Genomic DNA, 25,028 nt, shown 5'->3' with positions numbered 1-25,028 from the left:
CCTCCTCTGCTCCAGCCTGCACAGCCCCAACTCTTTCAGTCTGTGCTCATAGCAGAGCTGCTACAGCCTCTCAGCATCCTCCTGGCTCTGCTCTGGACACTCTCCAGCATCTCCACATCCATCTTGTCCCAGGGGCTCCATAACTGGATGCAGTACTCCAGCTGGGGTCTCAGCAGAGTGGTGTAGAGTGGGAGAATCATCTCTGGGGGTTAGCTGCTAGTTTAGTCATTTGTCTACCTGGAGGGTAAAAACTAACCTTGGTAGTTCTAAGGAGGCTGAGAAAGGATATTTTCTTTTGTATGTTACCATAGTGTAGGCATCTCCTCCTTTGCAATCTTTCTGGTCAGACCTGGCAAATCAAGCACTGCTTTTAGGTCTCTGAAGGTTACATGAACCATCTGAACTTCCTCTGCAGAAGAGCATTTACTTCATTTATGCAAGCTCTTGAATACAGATGCAGTCCTTGCTTTAGAATATCCTTTCACCTTGTTATTTGGCATGGAGTTGTGGCTTGTGTTGCTGTGAGGAAGGTTGCCCTCTGAGATGTCTGCCATGTTTGTTATACATTTCATAGAATCATAGAATCAAGCAGGTTGGAAGAGACCTCCAAGCTCAGCCAGCCCAGCCTAGCACCCAGCCCTGGCCAATCAACCAGACCATGGCACTAAGTGCCCCAGCCAGGCTTGGCTTCAACACCTCCAGACACAGAGACTCTACCACCTCCCTGAGCAGCCCATTCCAGTGCCAATCACTCTCTCTGACAACAACTTCCTAACAACATCCAGCCTAGACCTCCCCTGGCACAGCTTGAGGCTGTCCCCCCTTATTCTGTTGCTGGTTGCCTGGCAGCAGAGCCCAACCCCACCTGGCTACAGCCTCCTTTCAGGCAGCTGCAGACAGCAATGAGCTCTGCCCTGAGCCTCCTCTTCTGCTGCAGGCTGCACACCCCCAGCTCCCTCAGCCTCTCCTCACAGGGCTCTGCTCCAGGCCCCTCACCAGCCTCATCACCCTTCTCTGGACACCTTCCAGCACCTCAACATCTCTCTTGACTTGAGGAGCCCAGAACTGGACACAGCACTCAAGGTGTGGCCTGAGCAGTGCTGAGCACAGGGGCAGAAGAACCTCCCTTGTCCTGCTGGCCACACTGCTCCTGAGCCAGCCCAGGATGCCATTGGCTCTGCTGCCCACCTGGGCACTGCTGCCTCAGCTTCAGCTACTCTCTACCAGTACCCTCAGGTCTTAATCTCCTTCAAGCTGTTACTTTTAAAACATAGTGTCTTAACTCACTGGAAAATCTTTCATCTGGTACCACTGGTGTTTCTGGGACATGAGTCTTCTGTGCTGCCTGTGTACAGCCTACATGAGACCAGCAGGATCTTGGTGTTGTCTGTACCTAGCAGAAGAAAACACAACTTGTCTGAAGATGTGGAGATTCTGATTTGGTGCATGTAAAGGCAATGGGTTAGCAGGATTCTTTATTCAATTACCTAGAATCATAGAATCAGGCAGGGTTGGAAGGGACCACAAGGATCATCTAGTTTCAACTCCCCTGCCATGCCCAGGGACACCCTACCCTAGAGCAGGCTGCACACAGCCTCAGCCAGCCTGGCCTTTATTCTCAAGGATCATTCTGGAGGGGCATTGTAGCCAGGTGGGGGGTGGCCTCTTCTCCCAGGCAACCAGCAATAGAACAAGGGGACACAGTCTCAAGTTGTGCCAGGGTAGGTATAGGCTGGATATTAGGAAGAAGTTCTTCACAGAGAGTGATTTCCCATTGGAATGGGCTGCCCAGGGAGGTGGTGGAGGCACCGTCCCTGGGGGTCTTCAAGCAAAGCCTGGCTGAGGCACTTAGTGCCATGGTCTGGTTGATTGGATAGGGCTGGGTGCTAGGTTGGACTGGATGCTCTTGGAGGTCTCTTCCAACCTGGCTGATTCTATGATTCTATGATGGAAAGAGGAAGCTCTCTTCTGTAGAGGCTCTCAACCCTGACCCCAGGAGGCAGTGGTTCCTCAGCCCTGCTTTGCACCCCGATGGAGCACAGTGACCTCTCCTTTTGCCTGATTCAGTGCTCAGGCTCCACGTGAGTACAAATTCCTCTTCCTGCTCAGACTCTGAGGATGGAGCCGTGGGGCTAAGAACAGGCTGCAGTTCAGGGCTCTCATTTCTTCAGAGAAAAGATTGGTTTTCAAATAGCACCTTTTTATCTGCAAGGGGGGAGAGAGTGAAGTGTTTACCTGAGTCTGGGCAGAGCTGAAACCTTGCCTTTTGCCGTGTGCTTCCCTCCTCCCGCGGAGCCCTCTGTGTGCATTTGGCTGAGCGAGGGTTTGAAAGCCTCCCTCTCCCCTGGGGACCTTACAGCCAAACTGATGCAAACTCTTTCTTCTCAGGTGCCTCACGATCATCTGTCATCCAATGCAAGCCAGGAGGCAACTGCCCCAGCAGACACAGAGGCATGACTAGGCAGCTCTCCCCTCTATCTGTTGCTGAAGATTCTGCTGCTCCCATTCTTGAGCTGCAGAATCGAAGTCCCTCGGGAATCTGTCGGCACAGCAGATCAGGTAGGCACCACAGCTGCATTCCCAGCCTCACAGCATGCCTGCCAAAGCCCTCTTTCATCTCTCCTTTGAAGGATGGGGCAGCGTCCAAGCATGGTGACCTTGGGTTACGGTGCTGCAAACCGCAACGCCACGCAAACGTCCTGCCTGGGGCTGTGTGCAGGCTGGGGTTAGGTGGGAAGGAAGCAAGGATGGGAGGAAAAGGCCTGGGCCTCAGCAGGTGTATGCAGAGTGTCACATATCTGCCTGGATGTTAGGAGGAAGTTCTTCACAGAGGGAGTGATTTTCCATTGGAATGGGCTGCCCAGGGAGGTGGTGGAGGCACCATCCCTGGAAGTGTTGAAGCAAAGCCTGGATGAGGCACTTAGTGCCATGGTCTGGTTGCTTGGATAGGGCTGGGTGCTAGGTTGGGCTGGCTGAGCTTGGAGGTCTCTTCCAACCTGGTTGATTCTATGATTCTATGATGGAAGAGGTATGTGAGCAAACATGAACAATATTTCCTAGGAGGTAGTTGCCAAGGGGCCAAAAGAGTTCAGAAGAAAAACTGTTTTGCTTTTCCTCCTCTCACTTCTCTGAAAAAAACAGAAGTAAAAGACTTTTCTGTTGCTATCTTGTCACAGGAGATATCAAGAATTACGTTCCAGACAGAAGGACTCTGCAGGGGTAGTTCTGCTAGCTGCCTTTCAGCACACTTTGCAAGTGCTCAGTGTCATCTCCATGCACTCTTGTTTGCACTCTTTCCCTGGCCTTGCATCACAGAATCATAGAATCAACCAGGTTGGAAGAAACCTCCAAGATCATCCAGTCCAACCTAGCACCCAGCCCTGGCCAATCAACCAGACCATGGCACTAAGTGTCTCAGCCAGGCTTTTCTTCAACACCTCCAGGGAAGGCAACTCCACCACCTCCCTGGGCAGCCCATTCCAATGCCAATCACTCTTTCTGCCAGCAACTTCCTAACAACATCCAGCCCAGACCTCCTCTGGCACAAGTCCAGGGATGGTATTACACATAAGCTTGAAGTCATCTCCTTTCTTACCAGGCCTGTTCATTCTCATTAAGTACCAAGGGCCCCTAGACAACACACTTAGTCTCAATAAAGTTATTAGACAACTACATTGCCCAGGTGGGCAGCAGAGCCAATGGCATCCTGGGCTGGCTCAGGAGCAGTGTGGGCAGCAGGACAAGGGAGGTTATTCTGCCCCTGTACTCAGCACTGCTCAGGCCACCCCTGGAGTGCTGTGTCCAGTTCTGGGCCCCTCAATTCAAGAGAGATGTTGAGGTGCTGGAGGGTGTCCACAGAAGGGCAACAAAGCTGGTGAGGGGCCTGGAGCACAAATCCTATGAGGAGAGGTTGAGGGAGCTGGGCCTGTTTAGCCTGGAGAAGAGGAGGCTCAGGGGTGACCTTATTACTGTCTACAACTACCTGAAGGGACATTGTAGCCAGGTGGGGGGTGGCCTCTTCTGCCAGGCAACCAGCAATAGAACAAGGGGACACAGTCTCAAGTTGTGCCAGGGTAGGTCTAGGCTGGATGTTAGGAAGAAGTTGTTGTCAGAGAGAGTGATTGGCATTGGAATGGGCTGCCCAGGGAGGTAGTGGAGTCTCTGTGCCTGGAGGTGTTCAAGCAAAGCCTGGCTGGGGCACTTAGTGCCATGGTCTGGTTGACTGGCCAGGGCTGGGTGCTAGGTTGGACTGGATGATCTTGGAGGTCTCTTCCAACCTGCTTGATTCTGTGATGATTCTATGATGATTCTATGATGATTCTATGATGATGTTTCTATGATGATTACATGGGATGGCTTTACTTAGTAAAACTCATCCTCTGTACATGTAACCAGGCTAAAACTTCAGATAGAACTTCCAAGTGTCTATTTCTGTGCCTCTCACTCCTTCAAACCTGAGACTGTACAGTCTGAGTCAAATACTAACGCTGGTGTCATGTGTAGTAACAGCAATTAGTGATTGAAACCCAGAAAACTGGGACAAAAGTGCTTTAGTTTTCTGTCATTGTGTGGTTATTTTAACTGTTAGCTGAAGAGGGACTAATTGCAGGGTAGTTTTGCTTAGCAGAAAAACCTGCAAGTACATGTTGCATAATATAATCTCTTTAAGCCATTCTAACTTGCAAATGATCTGTAATTTGCTGCTTAACAAAAGATGCCAGTCATTATCAGCACCATAAAAACACTGATTTTCCTCTCAGCAGCCAAAGGCATTGCTAAAATGGTGCTTGCCTTTTCAGACCTGTGGCTGGTTATCCTCTGCCTGGTTTTAATAGAGCTGTGATTTCATTTCAATTCTTGATTTACCACCAAAAAAACAATGGAGCCACTGAATACTATAGGTGGTTTTAGGCAAAAGGAAAACCCCACCTAAAATATGCAATTAGAATCATGGAATCATAGAATCAACCAGGTTGGAAGAGACCTCCAACAGCATCCAGACCAACCTAGCACCCAGCCCTATCCAGTCAACCAGACCATGGCACCAACTGCCCCAGCCAGGCTTCTCTTGATCACCTCCAGGGATGGTGCCTCCAGCACCTCCCTGGGCAGCCCATTCCAATGCCAATCACTCACTCTGTGAAGAACTTCTATATTCTAAAGAGCTCTATGACCTGGTTAGGAAAAAAATCTTGATTACAGATGTGCTCCCTGCTATGATAAATTGGTTTTTATATCTAATGTTGGTCTAATGTAATGACTTGGAACCTCAGTTTGACATTTCTTATGGCTGGAACAGAATCAGTAATAGAAAAGTGCTGGGCACAGTCCTGTTCAATGTCTGGAGCAGGGGATTGAGTCCAGCATCAGTAAGTTTGCAGATGACACCAAGCTAGGAGCAGGTGTGGAGCTGTTGGAGGGTAGCAGAGCCCTGCAGAGGAACCTGGCCAGGCTGGATGGGTGGGCAGAGGCCAATGGGATGAGATTGAACAAGGCCAAGTTCAGGGTTCTGCACTTTGGCCACAACAACCCCAAGCAGCACTGCAGGCTGGGGCCAGAGCAGCTGAGAGCAGCCAGGGGAGGTCTAGGCTGGATGTTAGGAGGAAGTTGTTGGCAGAGAGAGTGATTGGCATTGGAATGGGCTGCCCAGGGAGGTGGTGGAGTCACCATTCCTGGAGGTGTTCAAGACAAGCCTGGATGAGGCACTTAATGACATGGTCTGGTGATTGGCCAGGGCTGGGTGCTAGGTTGGACTGGATGATCTTGGAGGTCTCTTCCAACCTGTTTGTTTCTAAGGTTCCATGAAGTTTGGCTGACAGAAGGAGTGAAGGGCTGATAAAGCAAATGCTGGCAACAGCTTAACCATAATGCTCTTGCCTCAGGCTTTGCTACCATATTTGTGTTTTGTTCTTACCCCCTCAAAGAGACAGGGATGGTATTACTGATGTGTTTTTGTGCAGGATATCATCATCTCTGCCTGGCTGCTCTCCAGCCACTCTGTCCCAGTCCCTAGCACTGCTTGGGGTTGTTGCTGCCAAAGTGCAGAACCCTGCACTTGGCCTTGTTCAGTCTCATCCCATTGGCCTCTGCCCACCCATCCAGCCTGGCCAGGTCCCTCTGCAGGGCTCTCCTACCCTCCAACAGCTCCACACCTGCTCCTAGCTTGGTGTCATCTGCAAACTTACTGATGCTGGACTCAATCTCCTCATCTAGATCATCAATAAAGATACTGACCAGGACTGTGCCCAGCACTGATCCCTGGGGCACACCACTGGTGCCAGCTGCCAGCTGGCTGTGGCACCATTCACCACCACTCTCTGGGCCCAGCCCTCCAGCCAGTTCTTGATCCACATCAGAGTGAATTAACTCTGTTAACTGACTGCATTTTAGGACTGTGTTTTCAGTCTTTGTGGGGCACAAAGGAATTGCAGGGAGAGAAGGCAAGGAGAGATGCTTTGTGCCTCGATCAGAAGGAGCAGTTTTGCCAAGAAGCCTTTTAAATGCTTTCATCATTTGTGCAACTCTGCTCTCTTTGGTTTTGTTTTTTTTTTTCAGGAGAAGAAGGAGCACAAACACACACAGAGAGCAGCAGCCAAGAAGCTGAAGGACAGACAAGATGCCAGTCTTGCATATCCACATTCCTCAAGCTCACCTGGAGATTGCTGATCGTTTTGTCCGTCTTTTCCTCCTGGGTTGGGACCACGCAGTTTGTCAAACTCACCTACGAGACCTTTGACTGTCCTTTCTTCATGACTTGGTTCTCAACAAACTGGAACATTATGGTTTTTCCCATTTATTATTCTGGGCACCTTGCAACTGCACAGGAAAAGCAGTCTCCAATCAAAAAATTCAGGTAGGCTTTATTGTGACTATATCTCTTCAGGTAGTCTACAACTACAGGTAGTCTACAACTAGCTGAAGGGAGGCTGTAGCCAGGTGGGGTTGGGCTCTTCTGCCAGGCAAGCAGCAAGAGAAGAAGGGGACACAGTCTCAAGTTGTGGCAGGGGAGGTCTAGGCTGGATGTTAGGAGGAAGTTGTTGGCGGAGAGAGTGATTGGCATTGGAATGGGCTGCCCAGGGAGGTGGTGGAGTCTCTGTGCCTGGAGGTGTTGAAGCCAAGCCTGGCTGGGGCACTTAGTGCCATGATCTGGTTGACTGGCCTGGGCTGGGTGCTAGGTTGGCCTGGATGATGGATGGATGGATGGATAGATAGATAGATAGATAGATAGATAGATAGATAGATAGATAGATAGATGGAGAGATTGAGAGATATATGGATGGATAGTTAGATTCATAGATGGATGGATAGTTAGATTCATAGATGGATAGATAGAGGGATAAATACATAGATAGATGGATGTATAGATGGATAGATAGATGGATGGGTAGATTCATAGATAGACAGATAGATGGAGAGATGGATAGATAGAGGGATAAATACATAGATAGATGGATGTATAGATGGATAGATAGATGGATGGGTAGATTCATAGATAGACAGATAGATAGAGAGATGGATAGATAGATTCATAGATAGATAGATTAGATAGATAGATAGATTAGATAGATAGATTAGATAGATAGATGGATGCATAGATTGATAGATTCATAGATGGAGAGAAAGATGGATGGATGGATAGATAAATGGATAGATGGCTAGATAGATTCATAGATAGATAGATGGATAGACATATGGATGGATGGATTCATAGATGGATAGATAGAGGGATAAATACATAGTTAGATGGATGGGTAGATTGATAGATTCATAGATGGATAGATAGATAGATAGATAGATTAGATAGATAGATGGATGGATAGATAGATAGATAGATGGATAAATACATAGATGGATAGATGATAGATGGGTAGATTGATAGATTCATAGATGGATAGATAGATAGATAGAGAGATGGATAAATACATAGATGGATAGTTGGATAGATAGATGGGTAGATTCATAGATTCATAGATGGATAGATGGATAAATAGATGGATGGATGGATGGATGGATAGATAAATAGATAGATGGATAGATAGATTCATATATAGATGGATAGATATATGGATGGATTGATAGATAGATGGATGGATCGATAAATAGAGGGATAGATAGATAGATTCATAGATAGATAGGTGGATAGATGTATAGATGAATGGATAGAAAAATAGACAGATGGACAGATAGATTCATAGATGGATAGATAGAGGGATAAATACATAGATAGATGAATGGATAGATGGATGTGTAGATTGATAGATTCATAGATGGATAGATAGAAAGGTAGATGGATGGATGGATAGATAAATAGATAGATGGATAGATAGATAGATAGATGGGTGGATGAGTTTGGAGGTCTCTTCAACCTGCTTGCTTCTATGATTCTTTAAACAACCTGATTTCTGTGGACTGAGATCAGTGCTCTTCTGATTTTGACCCATGGGGTCAAAAATGCAGAATTAAAGACCATGCTGCAGAAAATCTGATTCAGAAAGCACTTAAAGAAAGCCTAATGGTTGATATGTGCTTGAATAAATACATAATGGATTGTTAGAAGGGTGTTTTACTGAGTTTGAAAGGTCAGTGCTTTGGTTAATGTGCAATCTAATATCTCCATTTTTGTCTTTTTGTCTGAGTCAGAACATAAATTAATCTCATAGAATCAGTCAGAGTTGGAAGGGACCACAAGGAGCAGCCAGTTCCAATCCCCCTGCCATGCCCAGGGACACCCTACCCTAGAGCAGGCTGCACACAGCCTCAGCCAGCCTGGCCTTAAACACCTCCAGCCATGGGGCCTCAACCACCTCCCTGGGCAACCCACTCCAGCCTCTCACCACTCTCATGATGAACAACTTCCTCCTCACCTCCAGCCTCAATCTCCCCACCTCCAGCTTTACTCCATTCCCCCCACTCCTGCCACTCCCTGAGAGCCTGAAATGAGGAGGCTCCGTGGTGACCTCATTATTGTCTACAACTACCTGCAGGGAGGCTGTAGCCAGGTGGGGATGGTCTCTTCTCCCAGACAACCAGCAATAGAACAAGGGGACAGAGTCTCAGGTTGTGCCAGGGGAGGTCTAGGCTGGATGTTGTCAGGAAGTTGTTGTCAGAGAGAGTGATTGGCATTGGAATGGGCTGCCCAGGGAGGTGCTGGAGTTGCTGTCCCTGGAGGTCTTCAAGAAAAGACTGAATGAGGCACTTAGTGCCATGGTCTGGTTGACTGGCTAGGGCTGGGTGCTAGGTTGGGCTGGATGATCTTGGAGGTCTCTTCCAACCTGGTTGATTCTATGATTCTATGTCCTTAAAAGTCCTATTGAACAATCTATCCAGCAACAGTAGTCTAAAGTGCAACCAAAACAACAATCGAGGTGAAAGGTGCTCAGAACTGATGGGGTAGTTTCCATGTGCATGACCATGGTTTGCTCTCTATGCTTGGCAAGTATAGCAGGATGAAAACTGCCCTTTTCTTCTTCTGGTGTACCCTAGCATGGAGGAAGAGCTTCCTTGTAGCCTTCTCTGCTCTCTTTTTTTTTTGTGGGGTAGGAAGTAAAGGAGGTTGGAGACTCTTGGATTTCCTCCCCCTGTGGTTCTGAGAGTTAAGACAGCATAGCTGAGTGACTGTCAGCCTGAGGAAATGATCTGAGGGTTTTGTCCCATCTTCTGTCAGAACCCATGTGGAAAATAGCTCTTCCTCTGTGTTGCAAGACCCAGGGATAAGACATCTCTCTGACTCCAGCTTTTCTTTCTGCCACCTGGCTGTGTGTTGTAGTGGAACCTCAGCTTCCAGTGCAAAGGAGCTCATAGCATGAGCTGCAGCAGCAGTCTGCAGAGGTGGATATTTCATTGCATCAGTCAGGGTTGGAAGGGACCACAAGGAGCATCTACTTCCAACCCTCCTGCCATGGACAGGGACACTCTATCCTAGAGCAGGCTGCCCACAGCCTCATCCACCCTGGCATTAAACACCTCCAGCCATGGGGCCTCAACCACCTCCCTGGGCAGCCCTTTCCAGCCTCTCACCACTCTCATGCTCAACAACTTCCTCCTCATTTGATAAATCTCCCTCAGCAGCTGCTGTGAGATCATAGCAATGCAAGACTGGAGTGGAACCCAAAGGTCAAGGTCCAACCACCAGCACTGCATTGAGGGATGAGCTGGCTGGCCTTCACCCTAGTCCCTTCTTAAGAAAGTCTTATCCAACCTGTCCTCAGGCCCTGGGAGTTCCACTTGTGATGGTTTGGGTGTTACCTGCCCCCCCAGCACTTAAGAACATCACCCAGACTAGACTCAGCTGAGCTGAAAACTGAATGCAGCTTTATACTTACAGCTCAGCACAGTATCCAAGCAGAGATTTACAATATCTACAGCTGGAGACAGCAATAGACAAGGTTAAAGTGATACAGACACACAGCAGCCCTCTCAGAAACCAGAGACCCCAGCAAGGGCTCCCAACCACCCTTCCACCTTCTCCCCACCCTTCTACCTTACCCCAGACTTTGCCTTATGCTCAAGGTGAGTTTGGAGAGTCAGACAGGGGAGGTTAAGAAGCCAGGATTAGTTAACTAGTTAGGGGGAGAAGTGCCTGCAGCCCCAGAGCCCAAGAGCAACTTCCTTGTCTATGTTTGTGTTCTTGTTGTTATCCATCTCAGCAAGCCTATGAGTGCAGCAGCCATCACCATTGGTTCCTTTTCACAGCCTAGCATCTAATGCTTCTCACCACAACATCCCAGCTAGGCTCAAGCTAGCAGACCACCAGATTTTGGGACAATTAATTTCCCAGTTCCTCCTCCACTGCCATTATTCTACTGATCTGACAATGATGCAGAAGATGTTTTAGGGATGGAACTAAATTCAGCTTGCCAAGAGCTCCCAGGCAAGCAGCAAGAGAACAAGGGGACACAGTCTCAAGTTGTGTCAGGGGAGGTCTAGGCTGGATGTTAGGAGGAAGCTCCTTCCAGAGAGAGTGATTGGCATTGGAATGGGCTCCCCAGGGAGGTGGTGGAATCACCATCCCTGGAGGTTATAGAATCATAGAATCAGTCAGGGTTGGAAGGGACCACAAGAAGCAGCCAGTTCCAGCCCCCCTGCCATGCCCAGGGACACCCTACCCTAGAGCAGGCTGCACACAGCCTCAGCCAGCCTGGCCTTAAACACCTCCAGCCATGGGGCCTCAATCACCTCCCTGGGCAACCCATTGCAATGCCAATCTCTCTCTCTGTGAAGAACTTCCTCTTAACACCAAGGTCTTCAGGCAAAGCCTGGCTGAAGCACTTAGTGCCATGGTCTGGTTGGTTGGCCAGGGCTGGGTGCTAGGTTGGACTGGATGAGCTTGGAGCTCTCTTCCACCATGGCTGATTCTGTGATTCTAAGAGGCAACAGACCTGGCTTGTGGAGGGAGGAAGTTCACAGGATAGTTTTGAGCTGGGGTCCAATTCTGTGGCTCCAGTACAGCCTTGCTTTGAAAACAATCTTCCTGACTTCAGCAGAGTTTGTCTGTTCTGCAAGGTATTAACCAGCCCAGCCCTTGTTCCTGCTGACAGAGGGTTGAGCACAGCTGTCATGGAGCACACAGGGAATTCAGTTTGGAACTGTCAGGCTGAAGTTTATGTAGCTGGGCCAAATTCTTCCCTCAGATGGTTCTGTCAGGGTCTGGGTTGTAATTTGTCCCTAAATTTATCCTTTCTGTCACATCAGCATGAGTGCAGCTGAACAGTTGCACTTAATTAACTGCTTTTCTGAAACCCCTGCTGCTTTGTACATTCATGATGCAGCCACTCAGAGCCTTGCTAGAGTGTTTGTGAGAACATGAACAGTGCAACTTGGGTCCTGGCTATGGGGTAGGGTAATAACACACAGCAGATAAGGAAGTCTTGTTCAACATGTTTGTTGGAGCCATGGACAGAGGCACTGAGTGCAGCCTCAGCAAGGTTGCTGCCCACACCAAGCTGTGTGGTGCAGCAGCCAGGCTGGAGGGCAGGGATCCATCCAGAGGCACCTGGGCAGGCTGCAGAGGTGGGCACAAGCCAAGCTCAGGAGGGTCAACAAGAGCAAGTGCAAAGTCCTGCAGCTGGGTGGAGGCAATGCCAAGCACCAATGCAGTCTGTGCAGTGAGTGGCTGGAGAACAGTCCTGAGGAGAGGGACTTGGGGGTGCTGCTGGAGGAGAAGCTCAGCAGGAGCCAGCAGTGTGCACTTGCAGCCCAGAAAGCCAAGCAGAGCCTGGGCTGCAGCAGCAGAAGTGTGGCCAGCAGGGCCAGGGAGGGGATTCTCCCCCTCTGCTGTGCTCTGCTGAGACCCCACCTGGAGTCCTGCATCCAGCTCTGGAGCCCCTGGGACAAGAGGGCTGTGGAGATGCTGGAGAGTGTCCAGAGCAGGGCCAGGAGGATGCTGAGAGGCTGCAGCAGCTCTGCTGTGAGCACAGCCTGAAAGAGTTGGGGCTGTGCAGGCTGGAGCAGAGGAGGCTCCCAGGTGACCTTCTTGTGGCCTTCCAGCATCTGAAGGGGGCCACAAAAGAGCTGGGGAGGGACTTTTTAGGCTGTAAGGGAGTGGCAGGAGTGGGGGGAATGGAGCAAAGCTGGAGGTGGGGAGATTCAGACTGGAGGTGAGAAGGAAGTTGTTGAGCATGAGAGTGACAGTTCTTTACCCATCCAGTGCCCCACCCACCAAACCCATGTGTCCCCAGCTTGGAGACCAGGATATGGTGTGGGACAGTGTCAAAGGCTTTGCTCAGCTCCAGCTAAATGACATCAGTTACTCACCTCTCATCTATTCATGTGACCTGTTCCTAGAAGGCCACCAGGTTTGTCAGGCAGGGTTTGTCCCTGGTGAAGCCATGCTGCTTGTACCCAATCCCCTCTTTGCTGTTCTATTCACTGTTAGTGTCTGTAAGACTTCTTGCTGCTCCATTTGTTGCTTTTGTTTCTGTGGAGCAGCTCCTTCTTGTCACTAAAGCCCATTCTGTAGTCTCTACAGGCCTACCCCAGTGTCCAGAGGTGAGTTGGGTTTGTGTTTCTGGAGGATGCAGTTACTCACTTGCTGCTTTAAAGACATATGACATTTTGTCCAGCAGATATTCCCAGTGGATCAGGAAGAAACAGTATCTGTGGTACCTTGGCAGAGTGATTGAGTGACTTGTAGAGGGCTGCCCCAGGCTGCCAAAGCTGCACAGAGCTACTCTTACTTTAATAAACCCCACTCAGAAGGAGAGAGGTCTCAATCTTCAACTCTAAATGGGCTCTTTGGAAGGTTTTTAATCTTTGAGATGATAAATTGTGGATGTCTTATCACTCACACTTTACCTTAGAGGTTCAGTTTTGTGGTCAAGTGCAATAAGAAGAGTGTCAGCAGAAGATCAAGGTCCCTCTGTCCTAGTGAGTGTATCCAGTTCTGGGCTCCTCAGTTCAAGAGAGAGGCAAGGAACTACTGCAGAGAGCCCAGCAGAGACTGTGGGTAGAGGATCATAGAATCATAGAATCACTCAGGTTGGAAGAGACCTCCAAGCTCATCCAGTCCAACCTAGCACCCAGCCCTAGACAATCAACCAGACCATGGCACTAAGTGCCTCAGCCAGGCTTGGCTTCAACACCTCCAGGCACAGAGACTCCACCACCTCCCTGGGCAGCCCATTCCAATGCCAATCACTCTCTCTGGGAAGTGATTTGATGAGGGGATATGATGAATCATATATATCACTTCATCAGATATGATGAAGTGATATGAGGAGGGGGACTGGAGCCTAAAAAGTCCCTTCCCAGCTTTTTTGGAGGCCACCTTCAGATGCTGGATGGCCACAAGAAGGTCACAATAAGGTCACATTAGCTCAGTCCACCTATGAAACAGCACTGCAAAACTTCATCTTCACTGTAAAGGGTTCCTCAGTGAGGATCTCTGTTGTCTGAACCTCCTCCAGCCCCAGCAGTAGGCAGGAAGATCAGCAGCACAGAAACAAGGCTTCCCTTGGACCTTGCCTGTTGGGAGACAGCATTCCTGTGGTATTGCTTCCCACACTGCTCCCTTGCTCATGTGAGAGCTTTGTGCACAATTCCTCTTGCTTTTACTGCAGCTCTTGAGCAGACAAATACTGCTGCCCAGGCTCTTTGTTATGTTCAGCCTGGGTCAGCTCTGGAAAGCAAATCACCAGCTGTTCAACCAGCAGTGCTCTGGCTGGGGTCTGTCTCCTGACCTGCAGCTGGAAGATACTTTACTGCAGCAGATGCCATCATTTAGATAGGAGCACTGAATGAACACAAACCCTGTGAGGAGAGGCTGAGGGAGCTGGGGGTGTGCAGCCTGCAGCAGAGGAGGCTCAGGGCAGAGCTCATTGCTGTCTGCAGGTACCTGAAGGGAGGCTGTAGCCAGGTGGGGTTGGGCTCTGCTGCCAGGCAAGCAGCAACAGAACAAGGGGACACAGCCTGAAGTTGTGTCAGGGGAGGTCTAGAATCATAGAATTATAGAATCAGTCAGGTTTGGAAGGGAGACCACAAGAATCATCTAGTTCCACCCCTCTGCCATGGGCAGGGACACCCTACCCTAGATCAGGCTGGATGTTGTTAGGAAGTTGTTGGCAGAGAGAGTGATTGGCATTGGAATGGGCTGCCCAGGGAGGTGGTGGAGTCTCTGTGCCTGGAGGTGTTGCAGCCAAGCCTGGCTGGGGCACTTAGTGTCATGGTCTGGTTGCTTGGCCAGGGCTGGGTGCTAGGTTGGACTGGATGATCTTGGAGGTCTCTTCCAACCTGCTTGAGTCTCTGATTCTATGATTTGAATCTTTTTTGCCTTATGTTCACTTCCAGTCCTTCTGCTCATAACCATGAAGTGGACCTGGAGAGCCTTAGGAGTGAGAGAACTCATACTAAGATTTGAAAGCAAGGCTTACTGGAGGTGTTGAAGCCAAGCCTGGCTGAGGCACTTAGTGCCATGGTCTGGTTGACAGGATAGGGCTGGGTGCTAGGTTGGACTGGATGCTCTTGGAGGTCACTTCCAACCTGCTTGGTTCTATGATTCTATAATTGGCCAGGGCTGGGTGCTAGGTTGGACTGGATGCTCTTGGAGGTCATTTCCAACCTTCTTGATTCTATGATTCTTTAATTGGCCAAGGCTGGGTGCTAGGTTGGACTGGATGTTCTTGGAGGTCACTTCCAACCTTCTTGATTCTATGATTCTTTAATTGGCCAGGGCTGGGTGCTAGGTTGGACTGGATGTTCTTGGAGGTCACTTCCAACCTGCTTGATTCTATGACTCTTCAATTGGCCAGGGCTGGGTGCTAGGTTGGACTGGATGAGCTTGGAGGTCACTTCCAACCTGCTTGATTCTATGATTCTATGATGCAGTAACTTGTACTCACACAAGGTCCCAGGCTGCTTCTTGCTGCCTTAGTGTCACTGCAGCCCTGCCAAGTTTTAATCTGGGTGGTGGAATTCCATTCTCTTGTGTTCACATTACCCCAGGTAGCTTCTGCTAGCTCGGTTAGCTGTTTTCAAACCAGCTGCTGCATTGCACTCCAGAGGCTGCTGTGCACCAGGGGTGAATAAACTCATTCTCCTGCAGCGGCTGCCATCAGAATAACAAAGGAGTGAGGCAAGTTGTTTAGTGGCTGCCAGAGGCGAAGCTGCAGGACTGCTTGAGGAGCTGTAACTCCTGAGAGCATGGCACACTGCCCAGCCCTGATGGCTGCAAATAAAAAGAGCTATTTATGTTAGAGGGCAGGTTTTAAATAGACTGCTTCTCCACTTGGAAATAGTTTGTGTCATAGTTTCAGGGTCAGCTGCCCTTAGATATCTCTCTGCCTTTAAATCAACACAGCCTAGAGATAAGTGTATGGGGAGGGGACTCATGGAGCCCTCTCTCCTGAGCTCAGGGTTTTAATCAGTGTCATGTCTGAGGACTCCTGCAAGTTTAATTTCAGATGCATGCCAAAGAGGCTGAGTGAAGCACTGAACCAGCCCCACAGAGCCCCAGGCAATATACTGTAGCCATGGCTGGGAAAATGATGTATTCATCCTGCCTCCTGATTCCCTGAGCATTATTCATGGAGTTGTTCTAGGCATGGAGGTGAATTCATCAGGTCTCTGTCTCGCTCAGCACAGCAGCACAACCTTCTCAACAGCTCTTTGCTCTTTGTTTTTAACCAAGAATCATAGAATCAGTCAGGGTTGGAAGGGACCACAAGGAGCAGCCAGTTCCAACCCTCCTTGCCATGGGCAGGGACATCCTACCCTAGAGCAGGACAGAACCACTGCTCTCTGTTTTGTCTGGTCATAGAATCATAGAATCAAGCAGGTTGGAAGAGACCTCCAACATCATCCAGGCCAACCTTGCACCCAGCCCTGGCCAGTAAACCAGACCATGGCACTAAGTGCCTCAGCCAGGCTTGGCTTCAACACCTCCAGCCACAGCAACTCCACCACCTCCCTGGGCAGCCCATTCCAATGCCAATCACTCTCTCTGCCAACAACTTCCTAACAACATCCAGCCTAGACCTCCCCTGGCACAACTCCAGACTCTGTCGCCTTCTTCTGTTGCTGCTTGCCTGGCAGCAGAGCCCAACCCCACCTGGCTGCAGCCTCCCTGCAGGCAGCTGCAGACAGCAATGAGCTCTTCCCTGAGCCTCCTCTGCTGCAGGCTGCACACCCCCAGCTCCCTCAGCCTCTCCTCATAGGGTTTGTGTTCCAGGCCCCTCCCCAGCTTTGCTGCCCTTCTTTGGACACCTTCCAGTACCTCAATATCTCGCTTGAATTGAGGAGTCCAGCCAGTTCTTGACCCAGCACAGAGTGAATCTGTCCAAGCCAGGAGCTGCCAGCTGTGCCAGGAGACTGTTGTGGCAGACAATGCCAAAGGCTTTGCTGCAGTCCAGGCAGACTCCATCCACAGCCTGCCCCACATTCACCAGGCAGGAACCTGATCATAAAAGGAGATCAGGTTGGTCAGGCAGGACCTTGGCCATCCTGTAGGTGCTTTGTGATGGCACTCAAGAGGAGCTGTTCCATGCCCTTGCCTGGCATTGAGGTCAGGCTGACAGCTCTGTAGTTTTCTGGTTCCTCCTTCCAGCCCTTCTTGTGAATGGGCATCACATTGGCAGCTTCCAGTCTTTGGGGACCTCTCCAGTGAGCCAGGACTGCTGGTAAAGGATGGAGAGTGGCTTGGGCAGCTCAGCTGCCAGCTCTCTCAGCACCCTAGGATGGATCCCATCTGGTCCCATGGACTTGTGAGGATCCGTGGTATGGATCATGGTATGCTGCTGTGTGTGATGGAGCCTCCTCCATCTGCTTCAGAAGTCCATTGCCTGGGGCCTGAGAAGTGTTTCCAGATTTCTTTTCCTAGCTGTGGATCTGTGCCTGCTGAATTCCTCTGCCTGCTTAGTGTTGCAGAGCCTTCTCCTCTTGCTAGCCCTGTGGCTTGTGCACTGGAGCCAGTGCCCAGTGCTGCTCCTCATCTCTGTCACTTAGAGATGAATTCTAATGCTGTACAATGCTGTACACTGCTGTACATCAAATATTGTGCAACTCTCCTGCTGCTTCTGAGAACTCAGAGATAAATAACATTTACAATATAGCCACAACTGCCTCCCCCAGATAGCTGAGCAGGTCATAAAGTCCAAGCCAGGAATCACTGCATCCTCCACTTGAGAATTCACACTCAGGGCATTTTCAGACTCCATTTTCCTGGTGAGAGGCTGGACTGGGTTGCCCAGGGAGGTGGTTGAGGCCCCATGGCTGGAGGTATTTGAGGCCAGGCTGGCTGAGGCTGTGTGCAGCCTGCTCTAGGGTAGGGTGTCCCTGGGCATGGCAGGGGGGTTGGAACTGGCTGCTTCTTGTGGTCCCTTCCAACCCTGACTGATTCTATGAGTCTATGACTTGGGTCTGAGTTTCAATCTGTGCTGACATCCTGGAGATCTGCAAAACAACAAAACCTGTCCAGTTCTGGCATCCTTCCTCCCCTCCTTTGGAAGCCACCTGCTCCTCTGCAGAGCAGCAGGAGCATTGGGCTTATTCCCAACATCTCCCTGGCAGTGGGAGGGCCACCATGGGTGACAGGAATACAATTTCCCATGGCACATTTGTAGGAGAGCTTGTCCTGCTGCCTTGCAGACTGCACCAGAGTGATGTGCTTGGATGGTTTGGCTGTTAGTCTTGTGAGCACAGCACAGGGATACATAAAGCTGTGCCTGTGTTGCTGTAAGCAGCTTAAGCAGCTTTCTGCCTTGTTCTGACACAGCACAAACTCCTTTGCTCAAAGAAACTCTCTGAGACAGGTTGGATTTACAACTGTGTAATGATCCAGCTGTGCATCAAAACCCCATTGCAGAATTCCCAGTGGATTGAAGAGAGCAGGCCCCCTGCAAGTCTGTGGGTCCCAGTGCAGTGCTGCTCTTCCCATGAGATAGAGCATTCTGCCTCTGCTGCCATGCAATAGTGACACAGACACAGTGCACCCAGGTCAAAGGCCTCATAGAATCAACCAGGTTGGAAGAGACCTCCAACATCATCCAGGCCAACCTAGCACTCAGCCCTGGCCAATCAACCAGACCATGTCACTAAGTGCCCCAGCCAGGCTTGGCTTCAGCAGCTCCAGGCACACAGACTCCACCACCTCCCTGGGCAGCCCATTCCAATGCCAATCACTCTCTCTGACAACAACTTCCTAACAACATCCAGCCTAGACCTCCCCTGCCACAACTCCAGACTGTGTCCCCTTGTTCTGTTGCTGCTTGCCTGGCAGCAGAGCCCAACTCCACCTGGCTACAGCCTCCCTGCAGGGAGCTGCAGACAGCAATGAGCTCTGCCCTGAGCCTCCTCTGCTGCAGGCTGCACACCCCCAGCTCCCTCAGCCTCTCCTCACAGGGCTCTGCTCCAGGCCCCTCACCAGCCTTGCTGCCCTTCTCTGGACACCTTCCAGCACCTCAACATCTCTCTTTAATTGAGGAGCCCAGAACTGGACACAGCACTGCAGGGGTGGCCTGAGCAGTGCTGAGTACAGGGGCAGAAGAACCTCCCTTGTCCTGCTGCCCACACTGCTCCTGAGCCAGCCCAGGATGCCATTGGCTCTGCTGCCCACCTGGGCACACTGTCAGCTCCTATCTACTAGCTCTCCCAGGTCCCTCTCTGCCTGGCTGCTCTCAGCCACTCTGTCCGCAGCCTGTAGCTCTGCTTGGGGTTGTTGTGGCCAAAGTGCAGAACCCTGCCCTTGGCCTTGTTCAGTCTCATCCCATTGGCCTCTGCCCACCCATCCAGCCTGGCCAGGTCCCTCTGCAGGGCTCTCCTACCCTCCAAGTTTCCTTGAAGTGAAACATAGTCTGAGCTCAGATTCACCTTCTGCATCCACCTGAGTCTCACAGGCAGAAAAACATCTCTTAAGCATAACCTTCTATCTCCATGTCAACACACATTCAAGTCTGCTACCCCTGAGTCCATTCCCAGGCAAGGAAACTCTAAGTGCTGTTGAAATCAGTGATATAAAAGCCTACAGTCAAACTTAAGCATTCATGTATTTGCTTCACTGAGTATATATGAGCTAAGAGGGCTTCAGCAGCTCTGCTTTAAGGACAGGCTACAAGAGTTGGGGCTCTGCAGTCTGGAGAAGAGAAGACTTCGAGGAGACTTTGTAGTGGTCTTCCAGTATCTGCAAGGGACCTACAGGAAGGCTGGGGAGGGACTACTGACAAGGTCTTGTAGTGACAGGGCAAGGGGTAAAGGGTTTAAACTGGCAGAGGGGAGATTGAAACTGGATCGTAGGAAGAAGTTCTTTCTAGTCAGGGTGGTGAGACACTGGCACAGGCTGCCCAGGGAGCTTGTGGCTGCTCCCACCCCCCTGGAGGTGTTCAAGGCCAGGTTGGATGAGACCTTGAGTGACCTGTTCCAATGGGAAGTGTCCCTGCCTATGGCAGGGGGTTGGAACTGGATGATCCTTTAGGTCCCTTCCTACCTAAACTATATTATGATGCGCTTTGCATCTCAGGTGGATGATGCACACCACTTGCAACTCTCTGTGTTGAACATCTCTGTTCTGTTCTGTGGGAGAAAAGCTCTCTGAGAACCAGAGTGAAGGAGACAATTAGCAGATCCTCCTGTGCCTTGAGTGTTAATTTGTTGGACACCCTGGCAAAGTTTAGGAAAGGTATTTGTTCATTTCCAAAAGTGACTACTTTGTACCCCTCTACTCCACTCTGCTGAGACCCCACCTGAATTACTGCATCCAGTTCTGGAGCCCCTGGGACAAGAGGGCTGTGGAGATGCTGGAGAGTGTCCAGAGCAGGGCCAGGAGGATGCTGAGAGGCTGCAGCAGCTCTGCTGTGAGCACAGACTGAAAGAGTTGGGGCTGTGCAGGCTGGAGCAGAGGAGGCTCCCAGGTGACCTTCTTGTGGCCTTCCAGCATCTGAAGAGGGCCTCCAAAAAAGCTGGGGAGGGACTTTTGTGGCTCTCAGGTTGTGCCAGGACTGGGAGGAATGGAGCAAAGCTGGAGGTGGGGAGATTGAGACCAGAGGTGAGGAGGAAGTTGTTGAGCATGAGAGTGGTGAGAGGCAGGACTGTCTTGCCCAGGGAGGTGGTTGAGACCCCATGGCTGGAGGTGTTTGAGGCCAGGCTGGCTGAGGCTGTGTGCAGCCTGCTCTAGGGTAGGGTGTCCCTGGGCATGGCAGGGGGATTGGACCTGGCTGCTCCTTGTGGTCCCTTCCAACCCTCCCTGATTCTATGGTTCTAATGAGCAGGTCCTCCTGTGCTGAGTGTTAATTTGTTGGACACCCTGGCACAGAGTTTAGGGAAGGAATTTATCACTTCCAGATGTGACTGCTTTGTACCTCAGGCTGTTTTAGGGGCAGCAGGGAATGAATGGCTATTAAGTCAGACCTAGTGGCTATTAAGTCAGATCTAATGGCTATTAAGTCAGATCTAGTGGCTCTCTTTTGTTAGAGACATGTTATTACTCTACTTTCTTTGAAGTCAGAGTACTGTTTTCAATTCTTAATAGTAAATAAATGACAGTGTAGTATTTTTAACAGCAGAATTGCCCAGAATTACTGAAAGTGCCTTAGAAGGCCTGAAAACTATTCTGTTTTCAAAAGCAAAGCCAGCTCAGGGTAATTATTACACCACTGCCCTCTGCAAATAACACATTCTTTTGGTAGGCTGTCCCTGGCCATGGCAGGGAGGTTGGAACTAGATGATCCTTGTGGTCCCTGCCAACCCTGACTGATTCTGTGATTCTGTGGCTTCACATTGCAGTGCTTTCTTTGAAGCTGCTCATTAGTTCTACACAATCAGTGTGATAGCAATCTTCCAGAGAGCAGGTTTGGCTGTGCACACTCAGCTGTATCACAGTGTCACCAAGGTTGGAAGAGACCTCACAGATCATCAAGTCCAACCCTTTACCACAGAGCTCAAGGCCAGACCATGGCACCAAGTGCCACGTCCAATCCTGCCTTGAACAGCCCCAGGGACGGCGACTCCACCACCTCCCCGGGCAGCCCATTCCAGTGTCCAATGACTCTCTCAGGGAAGAACTTTCTCCTCACCTCCAGCCTCAATCTCCCCTGGTGCAGCCTGAGGCTGTGTCCTCTCGTTCTGGCGCTGGCCACCTGAGAGAAGAGAGCAACCTCCCCCTGGCCACAACCACCCCTCAGGTAGTTGTAGACAGCAATAAGGTCTCCCCTGAGCCTCCTCTTCTCCAGGCTAACCAATCCCAGCTCCCTCAGCCTCTCCTCGTAGGGCTGTGCTCAAGGCCTCTCCCCAGCCTCGTTGCCCTTCTCTGGACACGCTCAAGCATCTCAATGTCCCTCCTAAACTGGGGGGCCCAGAACTGAACACAGTACTCAAGGTGTGGTCTAACCAGTGCAGAGTACAGGGGCAGAATGACCTCCCTGCTCCTGCTGTGTTTGGCTGTGCACTCTTTGGGCCCTTGATGCCTCATGGCATTCAGATTAGTCCTTTAACATTGCCTCATTGCAGTTTGGTGGTACCTTGGTTCACTCCAATTGGTGCTCCAGTCCTATGAAGCACTCACTTGTGAGATGTCTTATCTTTTAGAGGTGTCAGAAGGCATTTCATGTGCAGAAATGAGGCAAGGCTACCAAGAATAACTCAAAGAATCCCTTTAAGCACAACTGCAGGTAGTGGAGCTGATAAGAACTGTCCTTTCCAACTGGGAAAGGTAGAGATGTTTCTGGAGGGGTTCAGTTGGTGGACCTTCAGTTAAGGTGCTTGTCCAAGTGCTCAGTCTCCTCTTAGTCCATGTTAAGATGCTTGTCCAAGTGCTCAGTCTCCTCTTAGTCCATGTTAAGCTGCTTGTCCAAGTGCTCAGTCTCCTCTTAGTCCATGTTAGGCTGCTTGTCCAAGTGCTCAGTCTCCTCTTAGTCCATGTTAAGATGCTTGTGCAAGTGCTCAGTCTCCTCTTAGTCCATGTTAAGCTGCTTGTCCAAGTGCTCAGTCTCCTCTTAGTCCATGTTAAGATGCTTGTCCAAGTGCTCAGTCTCCTCTTAGTCCATGTTAAGATGCTTGTCCAAGTGCTCAGTCTCCTCTTAGTCCATGTAGGTGCCACTTTACCCAGGAGGGCTGTCCACAAAAGCAGCATCTTCTGATCTGATCCATCCATTTAGTGAAATCCTAAGAAACAAACAACTCACTTCAGCTGTGCATGACACAGTGCTTGGGAAAGCAGAGATGCTGTTTGCAATTTAGTCCACAAAGAAGCCTCTCCAAGCCAACACAACTTCCCACTGTATGGCAAATTGAAGCTGTTAAATACCTTTCCCTCCCTCTTTCTCCCTTCCACTCCTGTTTGGCTGGCTCAGTCCCACTGGCTGGTGGCTCTGTTAAATTCCTTTCCCCCTCCCTCCCTCCCTCCCTCCCTCCCTCCCTCCCTCCCTCCCTCCCTCCCTTCCTCCCTCCCTCCCTTCCTCCCTTCCTCCCTTCCTCCCTTCCTCCCTTCCTCCCTTCCTCCCTTCCTCCCTTCCTCCCTTCCTCCCTTCCTCCCTTCCTCCCTTCCTCCCTTCCTCCCTTCCTCCCTTCCTCCCTTCCTCCCTTCCTCCCTTCCTCCCTTCCTCCCTTCCTCCCTTCCTCCCTTCCTCCCTTCCTCCCTTCCTCCCTTCCTCCCTTCCTCCCTTCCTCCCTTCCTCCCTTCCTCCCTTCCTCCCTTCCTCCCTTCCTCCCTTCCTTCCTTCCCTCCTTCCTTCCTTCCTTCCTTCCTTCCTTCCTTCCTTCCTTCCTTCCTTCCTTCCTTCCTTCCTTCCTTCCTTCCTTCCTTCCTTCCTTCCTTCCTTCCTTCCTTCCTTCCTTCCTTCCTTCCTTCCTTCCTTCCTTCCTTCCTTCCTTCCTTCCTTCCTTCCTTCCTCTCCTGTTTGGCTGTCTCAGTCCCACTGGCTGCTGGCTCTGTTAAATACCTTCCCCTCCCTCTTCCTTCCTTCCACTGCACTTGGTGCCATGGTCTAGCTGACTGGATAGGGCTGGGTGCTAGGTTGAACTGGATGATCTTGGAGGTCTCTTCCAACCTGGTTGATTCTATGATTCTATGTTTGGCTGACTCAGTCCCACTGGCTGCTGGCTCTGTTTAATACCTTCCCCTCTCTCTTCCTTCCTTCCAGTCTAGTTTGTCTGGCTCAGTCCCACTGGCTGCTGGCTCTGTTAAATACCTTTCCCTTTCTCTTCCTTCCTTCCTTCCTTCCTTCCTTCCTTCCTTCCTTCCTTCCTTCCTTCCTTCCTTCCTTCCTTCCTTCCTTCCTTCCTTCCACTCTTGTTTGGCTGGCTTGGTCCCACTGGCTGGTGGCTCTGTTAAATACCTTTCCCCCTTCCTTCCTTCCTTCCTTCCTTCCTTCCTTCCTTCCTTCCTTCCTTCCTTCCTTCCTTCCTTCCTTCCTTCCTTCCTTCCTTCCTTCCTTCCTTCCTTCCTTCCTTCCTTCCTTCCTTCCTTCCTTCCTTCCTTCCTTCCTTCCTTGGTCTGGTTTACTGGCTAGGGCTGGGTGCTAGGTTGGACTGGATGATCTTGGAGGTCTCTTCCAACCTGCTTGATTCTATGGTTCTATGTTTGGCTGGCTCAGTCCCACTGGCTGGTGGCTCACTCCCTGCCCTGCAGTGATGTCTCTGGCAGGGTTTTTGATTGTCTTTAGTCAATTTTTATGAGCTTACTCATCCATATACCAGAATCTGTTTCAATAAGAATAAAAATAGGCTTTGGAACAAAAGAATTAGCCAAGCTAGAGAGCAGAAATAGAGGCTATAATCCCTCTGTTCATGGCCCTCAAGCAGAGCCTGAGAGCTGTCGCTGTGTTAGAGATAACCTTCATTGCTCCCTGGGGTCACTCTTGTGGAAAGCGTGGTTGTGCCAGGTAAGTTGCTACTTTTCTCTCTGTGAAATTGCTGCTTCAAGTTTGGGGTTTTTGTTTCCTCTATGCAAATGAAACAGCAAAGATCTTTATGTGTGTGTGTGTGTGCGTGGAGCAGTTAGGCGAAGCGCTTGGCTGGAGGCGCTGAGCGGATGAGTGTTTGCTGCGCTGCAGCCGATGCTGAGGCAGATCCTGGCTGAGCTGTGAACTCTTTTCTTTCCTTAGGGAATGCAGTCGGATTTTTGGTGAAGATGGTCTGACGCTGAAACTCTTTCTTAAAAGGACTGCTCCCTTTTCTATTCTGTGGACTTTGACTAACTACCTGTACTTACTGGCTTTAAAGAAGCTGACAGCCACAGACGTCTCTGCCCTGTTCTGTTGTAACAAAGCTTTTGTCTTCTTGCTTTCTTGGATTGTGCTGAAAGACAGGTTCATGGGAGCAAGGGTAATGGCATGCCTGATTTTCAACTCTCTCTTGTGTCCATAACTGCACTTAAACCCATGAGCTGTCCTGCTGCCATAGTGCTGCTGCCTGACGGTGTGCATATGCCATGAAACCATTTCTCATATGATTTTATGATGCAAACCCAAGCCTGAAGATCACTTAGAGATCTCAAAGCCCGGAAGGAAGTTGATCTTGGAAAGTATAGGTTGGATATTAGGAGGAAGTTCTTCACAGAGGGAGTGATTTCCCATTGGAATGGGCTGCCCGGGGAGGTGGTGGAGGCA

The 25,028-nt window shown here is 50.3% G+C and overlaps 1 protein-coding gene across 7 annotated transcripts in view; it reads left to right on the top strand.

Annotated features, from left to right (window-relative positions):
- Nucleotides 1-25,028, top strand: part of SLC35F4 (solute carrier family 35 member F4) — a 277,284-nt gene that overhangs the window by 236,531 nt on the left and 15,725 nt on the right. For 5 of the 7 annotated variants that reach the window (XM_064150221.1, XM_064150418.1, XM_064150299.1 and 2 more), the window contains exons 2-4: nt 2,389-2,559; nt 6,556-6,853; nt 24,525-24,744. In XM_064150221.1, the coding sequence (XP_064006291.1) occupies nt 2,389-2,559; nt 6,556-6,853; nt 24,525-24,744 (689 nt within the window). Of the gene's footprint in view, nt 1-2,388; nt 2,560-6,555; nt 6,854-24,524; nt 24,745-25,028 lie in introns of those variants that run through there. The other 2 variants (XM_064150453.1, XM_064150532.1) reach the window with 2 other exon arrangements.

The sequence above is a fragment of the Pogoniulus pusillus genome, chromosome 1 (assembly GCF_015220805.1).
Source record: "Pogoniulus pusillus isolate bPogPus1 chromosome 1, bPogPus1.pri, whole genome shotgun sequence".
Taxonomy (NCBI): domain Eukaryota; kingdom Metazoa; phylum Chordata; class Aves; order Piciformes; family Lybiidae; genus Pogoniulus; species Pogoniulus pusillus.
This window is presented reverse-complemented; position numbering and strand designations above follow the sequence as displayed.